Here is an 18882-nt window from a genome sequence, read left to right as displayed (position 1 = left end):
CTGTTATCAGAAATAGTTCAACCTAAAATGAGAGAATGCAGACATATCCTAAATCATCCATCCATCAAGTTCAACATCATGTCATACTACAGCCTATTTCCTTTGGCCTGTTCCTGCAATATACTATTTCTTTCTTCTGCTTTATCTACTGTCTTCCCTCCTGCCAAGTCAGATCATGGCCCTAGTCCATCACATTTAGTACCCATCCTTTGGGGAATAAGCAGTGCCTTACAGTATCATAGAGAGGCCAAAAGCCTTCACTAGTGATCTAAGTACAATGATGGATAGGGCTGGGATTCTTTCTTGGCCCTTACACTGACCAACCAGTTCCCTGAAGCATTGCATTTGATGGATGAAGCTGGATCACTACTCATTCATCTGAAATACCTACAAATGCTATTCAAGGCTGCAAGATTGCCCAGAGGCATAGATTCTTTCATCCATACTTGAGCTGATCTAATCATGACCTCCTTCTCCATTGGCATGTTAAATATACCAATTTAACATTGGTATATAATTGTATGTGGGAAAGACCACATGCAGAACCAAGCAACATTTTACCTGTATTTAGGCTTATATCCAGAAGAGCTTTCCTTTCTTTGCCTACCTATAGTCTCTCAACATTTCATTTCATCTATACTCCACTTTTCTCCTGAAGAGGACTCAAGATAGCTTACAATATTAAAACAAATAATGCAAAAGTTACAAATGCAATAAATTACTCAATATTAAAAACAATTCAAAAGTATCATATTAAAACACCTTAAACAATTTTTAAAACGTATTTAAAACATTAAAAGACATACACATTCTTTAAAAAAAACTCTCATACAGTTGTGTTCAAAATTATTCAACCCCCAATGCTGTAAAGGGGTTTAGGGACTATAGTGTACATTTGGAATTGTATTCAGAATGAAATCCTACAAGGACGTTTTGAAGAACCAAATGCAACTAAAATAACATCAATTGTTTATGTAATACAGTAGTAAATGTTTCTTTTGTGGTTTCTTCATTGCCACAATTATTCAACCCCTTAAAGACTACCACTCTGAAGAAGAGAGGTTCATTCAGGTGTTTTCGATCAGGTATTGAAAACACCTGTGGATGTCACCGAGCACCAATCAAGCATAATAAGCACCAATTAGGCAGCTGGGAAGGAGGCGAAAGGTAGGCTTTTTGTGGAGAAGTCTGTTTTTTCCTGTCTCTTCGTTCTGGCTCATCACATGGTCTAGTGGGAGGGCCTAGTAGTTTGAATCCTGATTTTACTGGAGCCTGTGTCCATTTTCCTTAAGGGTTTTGGCTGGGAAGGAGGCGAAAGGTAGGCTTTTTGGGGAGAAGTCTGTTTTTTCCTGTCTCTTCGTTCTGGCTCATCACATGGTCTAGTGGGAGGGCCTAGTAGTTTGAATCCTGATTTTACTGGAGCCTGTGTCCATTTTCCTTAAGGGTTTTGGCTGGGAAAGAGGCGAAAGGTAGGCTTTTTGTGGAGAAGTCTGTTTTTTCCTGTCTCTTCGTTCTGGCTCATCACATGGTCTAGTGGGAGGGCCTAGTGGTTTGAATCCTGATTTTACTGGAGCCTGTGTCCATTTTCCTTAAGGGTTTTGGCTGGGAAGGAGGCGAAAGGTAGGCTTTTTGTGGAGAAGTCTGTTTTTTCCTGTCTCTTCGTTCTGGCTCATCACATGGTCTAGTGGGAGGGCCTAGTGGTTTGAATCCTGATTTTACTGGAGCCTGTGTCCATTTTCCTTAAGGGTTTTGGCTGGGAAGGAGGCGAAAGGTAGGCTTTTTGTGGAGAAGTCTGTTTTTTCCTGTCTCTTCGTTCTGGCTCATCACATGGTCTAGTGGGAGGGCCTAGTGGTTTGAATCCTGATTTTACTGGAGCCTGTGTCCATTTTCCTTAAGGGTTTTGGCTGGGAAGGAGGCGAAAGGTAGGCTTTTTGTGGAGAAGTCTGTTTTTTCCTGTCTCTTCGTTCTGGCTCATCACATGGTCTAGTGGGAGGGCCTAGTAGTTTGAATCCTGATTTTACTGGAGCCTGTGTCCATTTTCCTTAAGGGTTTTGGCTGGGAAGGAGGCGAAAGGTAGGCTTTTTGTGGAGAAGTCTGTTTTTTCCTGTCTCTTCGTTCTGGCTCATCACATGGTCTAGTGGGAGGGCCTAGTGGTTTGAATCCTGATTTTACTGGAGCCTGTGTCCATTTTCCTTAAGGGTTTTGGCTGGGAAGGAGGCGAAAGGTAGGCTTTTTGTGGAGAAGTCTGTTTTTTCCTGTCTCTTCGTTCTGGCTCATCACATGGTCTAGTGGGAGGGCCTAGTAGTTTGAATCCTGATTTTACTGGAGCCTGTGTCCATTTTCCTTAAGGGTTTTGGCTGGGAAGGAGGCGAAAGGTAGGCTTTTTGTGGAGAAGTCTGTTTTTTCCTGTCTCTTCGTTCTGGCTCATCACATGGTCTAGTGGGAGGGCCTAGTGGTTTGAATCCTGATTTTACTGGAGCCTGTGTCCATTTTCCTTAAGGGTTTTGGCTGGGAAGGAGGCGAAAGGTAGGCTTTTTGTGGAGAAGTCTGTTTTTTCCTGTCTCTTCGTTCTGGCTCATCACATGGTCTAGTGGGAGGGCCTAGTAGTTTGAATCCTGATTTTACTGGAGCCTGTGTCCATTTTCCTTAAGGGTTTTGGCTGGGAAGGAGGCGAAAGGTAGGCTTTTTGTGGAGAAGTCTGTTTTTTCCTGTCTCTTCGTTCTGGCTCATCACATGGTCTAGTGGGAGGGCCTAGTAGTTTGAATCCTGATTTTACTGGAGCCTGTGTCCATTTTCCTTAAGGGTTTTGGCTGGGAAGGAGGCGAAAGGTAGGCTTTTTGTGGAGAAGTCTGTTTTTTCCTGTCTCTTCGTTCTGGCTCATCACATGGTCTAGTGGGAGGGCCTAGTAGTTTGAATCCTGATTTTACTGGAGCCTGTGTCCATTTTCCTTAAGGGTTTTGGCTGGGAAGGAGGCGAAAGGTAGGCTTTTTGTGGAGAAGTCTGTTTTTTCCTGTCTCTTCGTTCTGGCTCATCACATGGTCTAGTGGGAGGGCCTAGTAGTTTGAATCCTGATTTTACTGGAGCCTGTGTCCATTTTCCTTAAGGGTTTTGGCTGGGAAGGAGGCGAAAGGTAGGCTTTTTGTGGAGAAGTCTGTTTTTTCCTGTCTCTTCGTTCTGGCTCATCACATGGTCTAGTGGGAGGGCCTAGTAGTTTGAATCCTGATTTTACTGGAGCCTGTGTCCATTTTCCTTAAGGGTTTTGGCTGGGAAAGAGGCGAAAGGTAGGCTTTTTGTGGAGAAGTCTGTTTTTTCCTGTCTCTTCGTTCTGGCTCATCACATGGTCTAGTGGGAGGGCCTAGTGGTTTGAATCCTGATTTTACTGGAGCCTGTGTCCATTTTCCTTAAGGGTTTTGGCTGGGAAGGAGGCGAAAGGTAGGCTTTTTGTGGAGAAGTCTGTTTTTTCCTGTCTCTTCGTTCTGGCTCATCACATGGTCTAGTGGGAGGGCCTAGTGGTTTGAATCCTGATTTTACTGGAGCCTGTGTCCATTTTCCTTAAGGGTTTTGGCTGGGAAGGAGGCGAAAGGTAGGCTTTTTGTGGAGAAGTCTGTTTTTTCCTGTCTCTTCGTTCTGGCTCATCACATGGTCTAGTGGGAGGGCCTAGTGGTTTGAATCCTGATTTTACTGGAGCCTGTGTCCATTTTCCTTAAGGGTTTTGGCTGGGAAGGAGGCGAAAGGTAGGCTTTTTGTGGAGAAGTCTGTTTTTTCCTGTCTCTTCGTTCTGGCTCATCACATGGTCTAGTGGGAGGGCCTAGTGGTTTGAATCCTGATTTTACTGGAGCCTGTGTCCATTTTCCTTAAGGGTTTTGGCTGGGAAGGAGGCGAAAGGTAGGCTTTTTGTGGAGAAGTCTGTTTTTTCCTGTCTCTTCGTTCTGGCTCATCACATGGTCTAGTGGGAGGGCCTAGTGGTTTGAATCCTGATTTTACTGGAGCCTGTGTCCATTTTCCTTAAGGGTTTTGGCTGGGAAGGAGGCGAAAGGTAGGCTTTTTGTGGAGAAGTCTGTTTTTTCCTGTCTCTTCGTTCTGGCTCATCACATGGTCTAGTGGGAGGGCCTAGTAGTTTGAATCCTGATTTTACTGGAGCCTGTGTCCATTTTCCTTAAGGGTTTTGGCTGGGAAGGAGGCGAAAGGTAGGCTTTTTGTGGAGAAGTCTGTTTTTTCCTGTCTCTTCGTTCTGGCTCATCACATGGTCTAGTGGGAGGGCCTAGTAGTTTGAATCCTGATTTTACTGGAGCCTGTGTCCATTTTCCTTAAGGGTTTTGGCTGGGAAGGAGGCGAAAGGTAGGCTTTTTGTGGAGAAGTCTGTTTTTTCCTGTCTCTTCGTTCTGGCTCATCACATGGTCTAGTGGGAGGGCCTAGTAGTTTGAATCCTGATTTTACTGGAGCCTGTGTCCATTTTCCTTAAGGGTTTTGGCTGGGAAGGAGGCGAAAGGTAGGCTTTTTGTGGAGAAGTCTGTTTTTTCCTGTCTCTTCGTTCTGGCTCATCACATGGTCTAGTGGGAGGGCCTAGTAGTTTGAATCCTGATTTTACTGGAGCCTGTGTCCATTTTCCTTAAGGGTTTTGGCTGGGAAGGAGGCGAAAGGTAGGCTTTTTGTGGAGAAGTCTGTTTTTTCCTGTCTCTTCGTTCTGGCTCATCACATGGTCTAGTGGGAGGGCCTAGTGGTTTGAATCCTGATTTTACTGGAGCCTGTGTCCATTTTCCTTAAGGGTTTTGGCTGGGAAGGAGGCGAAAGGTAGGCTTTTTGTGGAGAAGTCTGTTTTTTCCTGTCTCTTCGTTCTGGCTCATCACATGGTCTAGTGGGAGGGCCTAGTGGTTTGAATCCTGATTTTACTGGAGCCTGTGTCCATTTTCCTTAAGGGTTTTGGCTGGGAAGGAGGCGAAAGGTAGGCTTTTTGTGGAGAAGTCTGTTTTTTCCTGTCTCTTCGTTCTGGCTCATCACATGGTCTAGTGGGAGGGCCTAGTAGTTTGAATCCTGATTTTACTGGAGCCTGTGTCCATTTTCCTTAAGGGTTTTGGCTGGGAAGGAGGCGAAAGGTAGGCTTTTTGTGGAGAAGTCTGTTTTTTCCTGTCTCTTCGTTCTGGCTCATCACATGGTCTAGTGGGAGGGCCTAGTAGTTTGAATCCTGATTTTACTGGAGCCTGTGTCCATTTTCCTTAAGGGTTTTGGCTGGGAAGGAGGCGAAAGGTAGGCTTTTTGTGGAGAAGTCTGTTTTTTCCTGTCTCTTCGTTCTGGCTCATCACATGGTCTAGTGGGAGGGCCTAGTAGTTTGAATCCTGATTTTACTGGAGCCTGTGTCCATTTTCCTTAAGGGTTTTGGCTGGGAAGGAGGCGAAAGGTAGGCTTTTTGTGGAGAAGTCTGTTTTTTCCTGTCTCTTCGTTCTGGCTCATCACATGGTCTAGTGGGAGGGCCTAGTAGTTTGAATCCTGATTTTACTGGAGCCTGTGTCCATTTTCCTTAAGGGTTTTGGCTGGGAAGGAGGCGAAAGGTAGGCTTTTTGTGGAGAAGTCTGTTTTTTCCTGTCTCTTCGTTCTGGCTCATCACATGGTCTAGTGGGAGGGCCTAGTAGTTTGAATCCTGATTTTACTGGAGCCTGTGTCCATTTTCCTTAAGGGTTTTGGCTGGGAAGGAGGCGAAAGGTAGGCTTTTTGTGGAGAAGTCTGTTTTTTCCTGTCTCTTCGTTCTGGCTCATCACATGGTCTAGTGGGAGGGCCTAGTAGTTTGAATCCTGATTTTACTGGAGCCTGTGTCCATTTTCCTTAAGGGTTTTGGCTGGGAAGGAGGCGAAAGGTAGGCTTTTTGTGGAGAAGTCTGTTTTTTCCTGTCTCTTCGTTCTGGCTCATCACATGGTCTAGTGGGAGGGCCTAGTGGTTTGAATCCTGATTTTACTGGAGCCTGTGTCCATTTTCCTTAAGGGTTTTGGCTGGGAAGGAGGCGAAAGGTAGGCTTTTTGTGGAGAAGTCTGTTTTTTCCTGTCTCTTCGTTCTGGCTCATCACATGGTCTAGTGGGAGGGCCTAGTGGTTTGAATCCTGATTTTACTGGAGCCTGTGTCCATTTTCCTTAAGGGTTTTGGCTGGGAAGGAGGCGAAAGGTAGGCTTTTTGTGGAGAAGTCTGTTTTTTCCTGTCTCTTCGTTCTGGCTCATCACATGGTCTAGTGGGAGGGCCTAGTAGTTTGAATCCTGATTTTACTGGAGCCTGTGTCCATTTTCCTTAAGGGTTTTGGCTGGGAAGGAGGCGAAAGGTAGGCTTTTTGTGGAGAAGTCTGTTTTTTCCTGTCTCTTCGTTCTGGCTCATCACATGGTCTAGTGGGAGGGCCTAGTAGTTTGAATCCTGATTTTACTGGAGCCTGTGTCCATTTTCCTTAAGGGTTTTGGCTGGGAAGGAGGCGAAAGGTAGGCTTTTTGTGGAGAAGTCTGTTTTTTCCTGTCTCTTCGTTCTGGCTCATCACATGGTCTAGTGGGAGGGCCTAGTAGTTTGAATCCTGATTTTACTGGACCGCGCGCCTAACGGCGCGCGAAATACTCTAACTCTATCTCCAACCCCAATATGCTGAATATGGATGTCCTGAAGGAGGGCAGAATTTCAGCTTTAAAAAGAGAATGAGGAGGAGAGTGTGTCACATGAAATTCCCTAATCCTATCTCTTACTTAATTTGGTAAAAGAGAGCAGGCCGGGTAGGTGGGACTCGTCAGCCCTGGAAGGCAGCCCATCTAGGAGAAGGAAAACTCCAAATTTTAACCTCCACTGCCTTGTGGCTATATCCACTTATGGAAAGGGCTTCAGGAGATAACCTCGAGGCAAAATCCGGAGCCGGAGTCCCGGAGGCATTTTCTTTCACTCTGCCAACTCCTGCGACGTTGCTGGAACCAGTTGTATTGGCTCTTGCCTTTCCACTGGACCATTTCAGTGATGTGGAGAGGGGGGATTTGCTGCTTGGGTAACAGCCTATCCTCCATACTATTTTACCCAGGCTTCGTGCTCTGGAGAGGACACTCCAGCTTCGCATACAGCGTCGAAACAACACGGGAAGTAGCAGTTACCGGTTATAAGTCTCTGCTGAATTGGCGTAGAGCAGGACGCCAGGGGCTACTTCTGACGGTGGGAGAGGTCATTGCACCTCACTAGGTAGATACCGCCCGCCTTAAGCTGGGCAGCCCCCAGCCAGTAAGGTGCTACCTCGCCACGGTCTGTTAACCTCACGGGGTGCGTGGGGTTTAGGGTGAAACCCGACAAGCAGATCGACAACCGTGCACCATGCAACAACCATAAGAAAACTTCTGCCCTAAAGCTGGGCACCTGGAATGTACGGACAATGACCCCTGGCTTTCCTGACTACGGCTTTCCTAACGACCTGCAAGAAATAGACGATGTGCGCAAGACAGCTGTCATTGACATGGAACTGAGTAGACTGCAGATGGACATTGTTGCCCTGCAAGAGACAAGACTGCCAGACTCGGGATCTGTCAAAGAAAAAAACTTCTCATTCTTCTGGCAGGGAAAACCATCGAATGAGACCAGGGAATATGGTGTTGGCTTTGCAGTCAGAAACACGCTCCTGAGATGCATTGTTCCACCCACTGTGGGGAGTGAAAGAATCCTGTCTCTGCAGCTCCACTCATCAGCAGGACCAGTAACCCTCATTAGTGCATATGCACCAACACTGTCATCCACTCCAGAAGTGAAAGACAAATTCTACGACGATCTGGCAGCTACTATCAAAAAAGTCCCTGAAAGAGAGTCACTGTTCATTCTTGGAGACTTTAATGCTAGAGTTGGTGCTGATCACAATTCTTGGCCCACTTGTCTAGGCCGTTTTGGCATTGGAAAGATGAACGAAAATGGCCAACGCTTACTGGAGTTTTGCTGTTACTATGGTCTCTGTGTCAGCAACACATTCTTTAATACGAAGCTGCAACACAGAGTTTCCTGGAGACATCCAAGATCCAAGCATTGGCATCAGCTCGATTTGATCCTCACTAGACGTTCTAGCCTTCCTAGTGTTACGATCACACGCAGCTACCAGAGTGCTGATTGCGATACTGATCACTCCCTGGTGTGTAGTAGAGTAAAACTGCGAACAAAGAAATTGTATCACATGAAAAAGGAAGGAAGACCACGTATTGACATCAACAAGACTCGCGATCAAAGAAAAGTGAAGGAATTTGCCCAAGCACTCGAGGAAACCCTTCCAGGTCCAGCTAATGTAAATGCACCTGAACGATGGGAACACTTCAAGAACACTGTCTACAACACCGCCTTGTCCACCTTCGGCAAGAAGACCAGAAAGATGGCTGACTGGTTCGAAGCCCATTCGGAGGAGTTAATGCCAGCCATTGAGGATAAGAGAAGAGCTCTAGCAGCATACAAAGCCTGTCCTAGCGAGTACAACCTGCAAGCTCTTCGAGCTGCTCGTAGCCAAGTCCAACAGGCTGCCAGGAGATGCTCCAATGACTATTGGCTTCAGCTTTGCTCTCAGATACAGATAGCAGCGGACACAGGTAACATCAAAGGAATGTATGATGGTATCAAGCAGGCCTTAGGTCCATTACAGAAGAAATCTGCTCCCTTAAAGTCTACTACAGGTGTGATCATCCAGGACCGAGCACAGCAGATGGAACGCTGGGTGCAGCACTACTCCGAGCTATATTCCAGAAAGAATGTAGTAACCGAAGAAGCATTAAATAACATTGAGTGCCTGCCTGTCTTGGAAGAGCTGGACAGCGAACCAACCCTAGCAGAAATAAATGCGGCCTTGGATTCCCTCACCTCTGGCAAGGCACCTGGAAGGGACAACATCCCTGTTGAAGTGCTGAAATGCGGTAAGGAGATCATCATCACCGAACTGTATGAAATCTTTTGTCTCTGCTGGAGGGAAGGTGGAGTACCACAGGACATGAAGGACGCAAACATTGTCACGTTGTACAAGAACAAAGGTGACAGGGGTGACTGCAATAACTACCGTGGTATCTCTCTTCTTAGCGTTGTAGGGAAGCTGCTTGCCCGTGTTGTGCTGAAGAGGCTCCAGGTGCTTGCAGACAGAGTCTATCCGGAATCACAGTGTGGATTTCGAGCAAATAGATCCACCACTGACATGGTATTCTCCCTCCGACAGCTGCAGGAGAAATGCAGGGAACAACAACAGCCACTCTTAGTGGCCTTCATAGACCTTACAAAAGCATTTGACTTGGTTAGCAGGGATGGCCTTTTCAAAATACTTCCCAAGATTGGATGTCCACCTCGTCTCCTTAACATCATCAGGTCCTTCCACGATGGAATGAAAGGCACTGTAGTTTTTGACGGCTCAACATCAGATCCCTTTGACATCCGAAGCGGAGTGAAACAGGGCTGTGTCCTCGCACCAACACTTTTTGGGATCTTTTTTGCTGTCATGCTGAAGCATGCCTTTGGAACTGCAACAGAAGGTGTCTATCTCCGGACTAGATCAGATGGAAAGCTCTTTAATCTCTCTAGATTGAGAGCGAAGACCAAAGTCCAACTGAAATGCATGAGGGACTTCCTCTTTGCAGACGATGCAGCCATTGTTGCCCACTCTGCTGAAGACCTCCAACAACTCATGAACCGTTTCAGCAAGGCCTGCCAAGACTTTGGACTAACAATCAGCCTGAAGAAAACACAAGTCATGGGCCAGGGTGTGGACTCACCTCCCTCTATTACCATCTCCACACAAGAATTGGAGGTTGTTCATGACTTTGTGTACCTTGGCTCAACCATCTCTGACACCCTCTCTCTAGATGTCGAGCTGGATAAACGCATTGGGAAAGCAGCCACCATGTTCTCTAGACTCACAAAGAGAGTATGGCTCAATAAGAAACTGACAACACATACCAAGATCCAGGTCTATAGAGCCTGTGTCCTGAGCACACTCCTGTACTGCAGCGAGTCCTGGACACTTTGTGCCCGGCAGGAGAGGAAGCTGAACACCTTCCATATGCGTTGCCTACGACGGATTTTTGGTATCACCTGGCAGGACAGAGTTCCAAATAGAGTAGTCCTAGAACGAGCTGGAATTTTCAGCATGCATACATTACTGAAACAGCGACGTCTACGCTGGCTTGGGCACGTTGTGAGAATGGCTGATGGTCGGATTCCAAAGGATCTCCTATATGGAGAATTAGTGCAGGGAAATCGCCCCAGAGGGAGACCACAGCTGCGATACAAGGACATCTGCAAGCGGGATCTGAAGGCCTTAGGAATAGACCTCAACAGATGGGAAACTCTGACATCTGATCGTTCAGCCTGGAGGCAGGCAGTACATCACGGCCTCTCCCAATTTGAAGAGACCCTTGTCCAGCAGGCTGAGGCAAAGAGGAAGTCACAAAGGAAGCAAAACCAGGGAGCTGGACAGGGGACAGATTGGATTTGTCTCCAGTGTGGAAGGGATTGTCACTCTCGAATTGGCCTCCTCAGCCACACTAGACGCTGTTCCAAGTCCTCCATACAGAGCACGATACCATAGTCTTTCGAGACTGAAGGATGCCTACCTAGGCAGCTTTAAAATGACTGTGATACTCAGCTCCTTCTAGACATTTACTGGTGTGGTTACAAACATGGTGAAGTCAAGAGAATGGTCCAGGAAGACAAGAGAAGAGGTGATTTGTCTTCACAGGAAGGGCAATGGCTATAAGAAGATTGCAAAGAAGTTAAACATACCAAGAGACACCATAGGAAGCATCATTCGCAAATTCAAGGCAAAGGGCACTGTTGAAATGCTACCTGGTCGTGGAAGAAAGAAGATGCTGACTTCGACTGCTGTGCGCTACCTAAAGCGTAGAGTGGTGAAAACTCCCCGTGTGACTGCTGAGGAACTGAAAAAAGATTTGTCAGATGTGGGTATAGAAGTTTCAGCTCAGACAATAAGGCGCACACTGCGTAATGAAGGTCTCCATGCCAGAACCCCCAGGCGCACCCCCTTGCTGTCTCCCAAGAATAAGAAGAGTCGACTGCAGTATGCCAAAAGTCATGTGGGCAAACCACAAAAGTTGTGGGATAGTGTTCTGTGGACTGATGAAACAAAATTAGAACTGTTTGGGCCCATGGATCAACGCTATGTTTGGAGGAGGAAGAACAAGGCATATGACGAAAAGAACACCTTGCCTACTGTGAAGCATGGCGGAGGGTCAATAATGCTTTGGGGCTGTTTTGCTTCTGCAGGTACAGGGAAGCTTCAGCGTGTACAAGGTACCATGAATTCTCTTCAGTACCAGGAGATATTGGATGAAAATGTGATGCAGTCCGTCACACACCTGAGGCTTGGGAGACGTTGGACCTTTCAACAGGGCAATGATCCCAAGCATACCTCCAAGTCCACTAGAGCATGGTTGCAGAGGAAAGGCTGGAACATTTTGGAGTGGCCATCGCAGTCACCAGACTTAAATCCGATTGAGAACCTCTGGTGGGACTTAAAGAAAGCAGTTGCAATGCGCAAGCCTAAGAATTTGACTGAACTGGAGGCTTTTGCCCATGAAGAATGGGCGAAGATACCCGTACATCGCTGCAAGACACTTGTGTCAAGCTATGCTTCACGTTTAAAAGCTGTTATAACTGTAAAAGGATGTTGTACTAAGTACTAAGATTGAATGTCACTTGGGGGTTGAATAAAAACTAATAATGATGTGAGCACAGAAAAGACATTTGTGGTTATTTCATTATAAACTTAAGGTTATATTTCTCTGACCTACAAGTGCCTCTTTCATGTAAATGTAAGCAAGATAACTGAATGATCAAAATCAATGTCAAAATGGCCAAAACATTCAATTTCAGTGGGGGTTGAATAATTTTGAACACAACTGTAGGTAGCCTATTACTGAGAAGAAGATTAAATCTGGCATGGCTGCTGTTTCTCCTTTCACTGACCATCAGCAGCACTTTTAAGCCAGAATGTATCCAGGTTATTTGGAGACAGCTTAGAGACAAACAACACCCTGTCGCCGTCCCTTCCTGCACAATGCCATAGCTGCTGCCCCTTTCCACATCTCCTCCAATCCTATATAATTCCAATAGCTGCTCCCTGATTCCCCTCACTACTCTCATCTAAGGAACACACATCCTCCACCAGCAGAGAAAACAGTTAAAATGTTCCTTAGGTATGTAAAAGAAAGCAGGCAATAAGTGAAAAGAATACTAGAATAAAATAAGCCTGAAGAGGGGCAGAATTTTAGAGTAGGTCTTACTTGCATGGCTCTGACATAAGAGGAAATGCAAGGAATGAAGGGCAGCCAGATGTCATCTTGGCAGGATGTTCTGCTAAGTGTTCAACACCTTCAGTCTCTTGTTGTTTATTTATTTATTTATTTATTTATTTATTTATTTATTTATTTATTTATTTATTTATTTATTTATTTATTTACCACCCACCCCCAGACAATGTCTACTCGAGGCGGCTTACATGAATGAAAACACGACAATATGAACAATATGTATAACTCCTTGTGCAACACTAAATGCTTTGCATCTGTGTTCCTTTGTTTTTGGCAGGTTTCCCCTATGAGAAGGTGGTTCAGCGGGTCCTCTACCTCCAGGTTCTGGATTACGATCGTTTCAGTCGTAATGACCCCATTGGGGAAGTATCTATTCCCCTCAACAAGGTGGACCTGACCCAGATGCAAACATTCTGGAAAGACCTAAAGCCCTGCAGTGACGGGAGTGTAAGATATTTGTTTTGTCTTCAAGCAGAGAGCTGATCAGTGCAAGATTTGGTGCCTGTGATTTGCAGCCTATCTACCATGTGACAACAAGACTCTATTTCTGGTGTGGCCAAAGAAGCCCACTGCTTGCACAGTCGCTGGATAATAGCTTTATGCTAGCTGAGGGTTCTGGATACTGTCATCCAAAAAGTACCGGTAACTTTTCCAAGCTTTTCCAAGTGGACTACTTTGTCCCTGATACTTGGTTGCCTGCTTCTCCCAATAACCTTTGTTAACAGAAGAATAAAAGGTTATGCTCTCAGGCCACTTAGGGGTCAGGGTCAGGGTGGCAGCATAACACAGGCTTCCTGCTCCTGACCCATGTGGTCATTAGGGAGGAGCGACATTAGATGTGTGGACAGTTCACCAGTTGTACACAAAGAATAATTAGTACTAAAATCAATTTAATGGGTCAAGGTACATGCCACAGACACAAACCTCTTTGTCTCCAGAACAGAAATTGGCTGTGTGAATTATACAATGCAAATTGCTTTTTTCAATTAAATATTCTAATTAATTTGTGAGTTAATTTGTTAATTCAAGAGCAGGACTATGAACCTTGTCTGTAACCTTACTTTTAATTTCCCCTTTGCAGAATTGCTGTCTCCCATTCTCAAATGTATAACTTAAAGTAGATAAGAGCTAACAGAGCTAATTGAGATTTTGTGAGCTCTTGATGGATACTGAGCTCAGTAACAATTAAACTGATAAACTTTTTCTGCTAATATTCCCTTTGTAGCCCATCAATACCCAAAAGGACACCTCTGAACACAGCCAACTCTCCATTTTGTTTCAGAATAGCTCTATCCACACAGTTGGACTTATTCTCTTGACCAATGTGAATGCAAGCTTTTTTGTTTGTCTGTTTAAAGCTAAAGCCAGCAAATTGTTCTCTGCTTTGAGCAGCTGCCAAGGGTTCGCGTCTTCTTAGAGGTGTTCTCTGAGCGAAGTAGGGTAGGTTCAGAACTGGGCTAGGAGGATTAGAATCCCAGGTGTGGGCAGTAGCCACAGTAGGTGTCCATGATATACAGTGTTTGAGAAAACATTCCTCAGCTGCTGCTATCCTTTTTTTTTTCCTGCAGGGAAGCCGAGGAGAGCTGCTCCTGTCCCTTTGTTACAACCCTTCTGCTAACTCCATTGTTGTGAATATTATCAAAGCTCGGAATCTTAAAGCCATGGACATTGGGGGCACATCAGGTATTAAATTCTAGAGCTGGCCTTCTATCTATTGTGGCAGATCGTCTCAGGTTTCAAGGGAAGCCCCAACCAGCCTTTTCTTCAAGATCTAAACACTTAACAGGTTCCTTGTAAACCTGGGATCTGTGATGTGGCAGAAGCCCTAGATTGTCAGTCTTCTTCTGTATGTGGCGTAGGTGACTTCCTTTGTAATGTAGGAGCCTGGCATTATTTATGTGCATTATCTCTAACTGACACAGTGAGTAAGGGATGCGTACATTCATAGACACACAGCTCTGTGTATCACTGGGAAGAAGTATTAACAGAGTTTACCTGATCCATAACCAGGACAGTCTGTTCTCTTTTTTGCACACAAAATATTCTCCTAGAATTGTTCCTGACTGATGCCAGAACAGTTCTAGAGCAGTAGATCTTACTGTGCTAGACTTTCAAGCTGAACAGTTACTGTTCAAAGTGGTCTCTCATATTGCACTGAAAATAACAGCGGAAAAGGCTAAGCATCAGTTATGTTTGCTCTGTGTCCCTGCTACATGCAGAACTAGCAGCTGAATTTAATTTTTTAATTTTACTTTGATGATTTTAAACAGGCTTGGCTTTGGCCTGTATATGGATGGGGGACTTTCTGGAAACCTCTCATAGACTACCTTGAGTTCCACGGAGAAAGAAATATGGGATACAAATATGATATAAATAAATAGCGCTTCAAAAGGCTGTAGTAAAAACATGGTTCCCTGTATTTGTTTGGCTTTCTTGGGTCCTAGAAATTTAATTTTAACCTTCAGACTTTTCAAGCATCTTCCTTGTAGTGAATATAGACTAAGAAAATGGAGAAATCTCAAAGGTATGAAGACAAAATGGATGCAATGAGAAAGGAAAAAGAATGCTTTCCTCATGACAACCAAGCTGCCAACCCACTAGAAGTTCTAGAGGTTCTTCTGACCTATTGTGGAAGGGAGGCATCTTTTATTACAATTTACACCAAATGAGCAAATGGCCTCAAAGTCCTTTACATAACTTGTGGCAAAAGAAAGATAATTTATTTTGTTTATTTATTCATTTAAAATTTAAAATATTTTTACCTCACCTTTCTCTTTGAAAATGACCCAAGGTGGTTTGCAACAATGAAACGCAATATTTAAAGTTGAAAGTTGAAAACAATGAGTATACAACGGTGCTTAATATCATTAAAAGACAATATTTAAAACTACGAACAATGAATAAGGAGGCATCTTGCATCATTAACAGGCAATATTAAAGGTGAAAATCAATAAGTATACAACATTTTAAAGAATGTCACTCTGAGAAATGGAAAACACAAAAATGGAAAACAGAAGTACTGTAGTATAAAAATCCAAGCATAGCACTAACGCATAACAATATATCTAAAATTCACACACAGATAACTGTAAACTAAGGGAAGGATTGCCTAAAGAGAAAGGTCTTTCACCTGCTTGTGGAAGGACAACAAAGATGGGGCCAGTCTGGCCTCCTGTGGGAGGGAGTTCCAAAGTCTGGGAGCAGCAAGAGAAAAGGCTCTCCTGTGTCCCCATCAGATGTGCGTATGAAGTTAGCAGGACCAAAAGGAAGGCCTCTCCTGATGATCTTAATACCTGAGCTGGCTCATAATGGGAGATACAGTCTTTGAAATAGCTTGGACCCAGGCTATTTAGGGCTTTATAGGTTAGAACCAGCACTTTAAATTAAATAAGCATATGTTTCCCTTTTTTACTCTATCCTTTGCATTAGAAAATATATTTGCTGCTTATTTACTCATGAGGAAAATGAGGAGGAGAGTATGTGTAATGTAACAATTGAAGAACAAGGGGAAACTTTGGTTAGGAAAATTGTAGGGGAGGGGAGGCCAATGCTTGGGAATGTTATTTTTAAAGCTGTCATGTGCTCATTAGTATTATCTTATGAAAAAGGTTTTTTTAATATTACTCACTTCCACCCTTGAAACAGCAATTCGTTCAATTTTTTCTTAATGTCAGTAGCAACTTACTTTTAAGTTAATTTTGTCAGAAAACTTATCTAGAACTCCCCCAAATGTGCCCACGTGCCCCCTAATAACTCCCCAAGTTATGTTTAAAGGTAATGTTATTTGTTACTCAAAATGTTAATGTCATAGTTAAAAAATAATGATGTTGGCTGAGGAAGGAAGGAAGGGAGGGAGGGGGAAGGGAAGGGAAGGGAAGGGAAGGGAAGGGAAGGAAATGTAGTGACTAACATTGTTATTATTCATGAATTACTTCCAAGCTATGCCTAAAACAAATAAAAACAATAACAAATTTTACCTAATATATTGAGCATTTGAACTCAGAACAATGTAGTTCATTCAAGCATCAGTACTGGGAAATAGTTAACTGAGTACTGTCAGAAGAAAAAGAGTAAATAAGTGAACAACAGAATGGTGAACTGGCTGTGTAAGTGAAAAGAAGCTTGATGCAAGTGACTCTCTAGGTAGGATAGCAAATCAGGCAAAAAGAAAAAGAAGACAAAAATTTGGCATCTTAAAGACTAACTGCTGTATTTTAATGTGAGTTGTTGTGAACAAGTCCATTTCTTCAGACAGTAGGATATGGAACAGATTGAATTTACTTGGAAATTTCCTTAATTTCCCGTGTTGAAAATAAGTTAACACCTGGAGATTTCTGTGTAAATAAAACAAACCTTGTACAGTATTTTCAAAATTGACTGCACGTCTTTCTCAGTGAAAAGAAAGATACGTAAATGGTCCAGTCCTCTGCAGTCTGATAAAGCCTGGAGTTAGAGTACTAGATAATAATTCTTGTCACCACCCGCGCCTCACCATCTGTAAACAGCACTCCAATGATCATGTCTCCCTTTTCCTCTACTAGACCCCTATGTGAAGGTGTGGCTGATGTACAAAGATAAGCGGGTGGAAAAGAAGAAGACAGTAGTGATGAAGAGGTGCCTGAACCCTGTCTTCAATGAGTCCTTCATCTTTGACATTCCCACAGAGAAGCTGAGGGAGACAACCATTGTCATCACTGTCATGGATAAGGACAAGCTCAGCCGGAATGATGTCATTGGGAAGGTGAGTTCTTTTCTCAAGGTTCTGCCCAAAGTCTTTTAAGGAGGAACTGTGTTGGGCAAGGCAGCATGTCAAAGAAATGAACTCTGTCAACAGAGGAGCTGGAACTGGATAAGGGAAACAGGCAGTCTAGCTACAAGCAGGCACTTGTAGCTAGATTGCCTATTAGGTACATATGTAGAATGGACAGTGGGAACAAAGTGCTGTGTCTTCATGCATGCCATCATTATTTCTCCACTCAAAATTGCAGATTCCGAAGACTGCTATTTCTTACAGAATAAAATAAAATAAAATAGGGGCATTAGTTATATACTGGATAGATAGCTCAGTGGTTTAGGTATCTGGCTTGTGAGCCAGAGGTAGGGAATCTCAATCCCCATTGTGCCTCCTGCAAGTAAAGCCAGCCTGGGTGGCCTTGGGGAAGCTGCTCAGTCCCAGGGCACAACCAGAAGAAGGCAATGGTAAACCACTTTTGAGTGTTCTCTACTGGGAAAACTCTGAAAAGGATTGCCATAAGTAAGAACTGACTTGACAGAATATCATCATGATTATGATGATCATGATGGTGGTGACTACTGTAGTCACATGCACTGGTGTGCAGCATTCCATTTACCCCCAAGAAGGCCCATTTTATTTAAATTTTATCTTGCAGATGTTTATTTTAACACTTGCTTTTGGTTTTAGAAACTGGGATGTGAAAAGCAGCAGCTTATCATTCTGTTCCACTAGCCTGATTTAGCTGGCGTGATTTGGTTTGCACTGACAAGAATTTCATTACAGTACAGCTCTTTTTCCCCCCCTTCTGTCAAGGATTTCAGCTTAATAGCCTTAGAACAACATGTTCCTTTTTATGACACTATAAGTAAAATATACCTGAGCATACGGTTGGATATATATCATTAGTACAGTTTTGACTGGATCGAAAGGTTTGCACTCAGAATCATATTCAAGAGTAAAAAAAAAAAAACTTCAAGTACCTAGCCCAACTCCTTCATGATCATTCAAGGGCTAGAGACTTCTTAAAATTCAAGTGAGCCCATTAATTTAACTGGAAAGCATTTGTCCTCTTGCAAAAATGAATGAATATGCACATGGATCAGCCTCTGCATAACTTTTTTTAAGGTGAGTTTTCTTCATTATTTTTAAAACTGTGTATGGTTTTTACATCTCTCAAAATTTGTATACATATCATAGAGGGTAGGAACTTACTTTGTGAAACGCGAAATTGTTCTCTTTTTTACTATTCTAAATCAGCTTGTTGTTGTTTAATTGTTTTGTCATGTCCGACTCTTTGTGACCCCATGGGCCAGAGCACGCCAGGCTCTCCTCTCTTCCACTGCCTCCCGGAGTTGGGTCAAATTCATGTTGGTTGCTTCGCAGACACTGTCCAACCATCTCGTCCTCTGTTGTCCCCTTCTCCTCTTGCCTTTACACTTTCCTAACATCAGGGTCTTTTCCAAGGAGTCTTCTCTTCTCATGAGATGGCCAAAGTATTGGAGCCTCAGCTTCAGGATCTGTCCTTCCAGTGAGCACTCAGGGCTGATTTCCTTTAGAATGGATTGGTTTGTTCTCCTTGCAGTCCAGGGGACTCTCAATGGCCTCCTTCATCACCACAATTCAAAAGCATCAATTCTTCGGCGGTCAGCTTTCTTCATGGTCCAGCTCTCACTTCCATACGTCACATCAGGAAAAACCATGGTTTTGACTATGTGGACTTTTGTTGGCAAGGTGATGTCTCTGCTTTTTAAGATGCTGTCAAGGTTTGTCATTGCTTTCCTCCCAAGAAGCAGGCGTCTTTTAATTTTGTGGCTGCTGTCACCGTTTGCAGTGATCATGGAGCCCAAGAAAGTAAAATTTGTCACTGCC

At 44.0% G+C, this 18882-nt stretch overlaps 1 protein-coding gene across 9 annotated transcripts in view; it reads left to right on the top strand.

Moving 5' to 3' along the window:
* SYT7 (synaptotagmin 7) overlaps window positions 1-18882 on the top strand; it is a 295759-nt gene that overhangs the window by 259237 nt on the left and 17640 nt on the right. For all 9 annotated transcript variants that reach the window (XM_072985521.2, XM_072985520.2, XM_072985523.2 and 6 more), the window contains 3 exons: window positions 12556-12725; window positions 13847-13961; window positions 16820-17019. In XM_072985521.2, coding sequence (XP_072841622.2) covers window positions 12556-12725; window positions 13847-13961; window positions 16820-17019 — 485 coding nt within the window. The remainder of the gene's footprint in view (window positions 1-12555; window positions 12726-13846; window positions 13962-16819; window positions 17020-18882) is intronic.

The sequence above is a fragment of the Pogona vitticeps genome, chromosome 1 (assembly GCF_051106095.1).
Source record: "Pogona vitticeps strain Pit_001003342236 chromosome 1, PviZW2.1, whole genome shotgun sequence".
Lineage (NCBI taxonomy): Eukaryota > Metazoa > Chordata > Lepidosauria > Squamata > Agamidae > Pogona > Pogona vitticeps.
The sequence above is the reverse complement of the archived record's forward strand: the minus strand, read 5'-3'. Positions and strand labels throughout refer to the sequence as shown.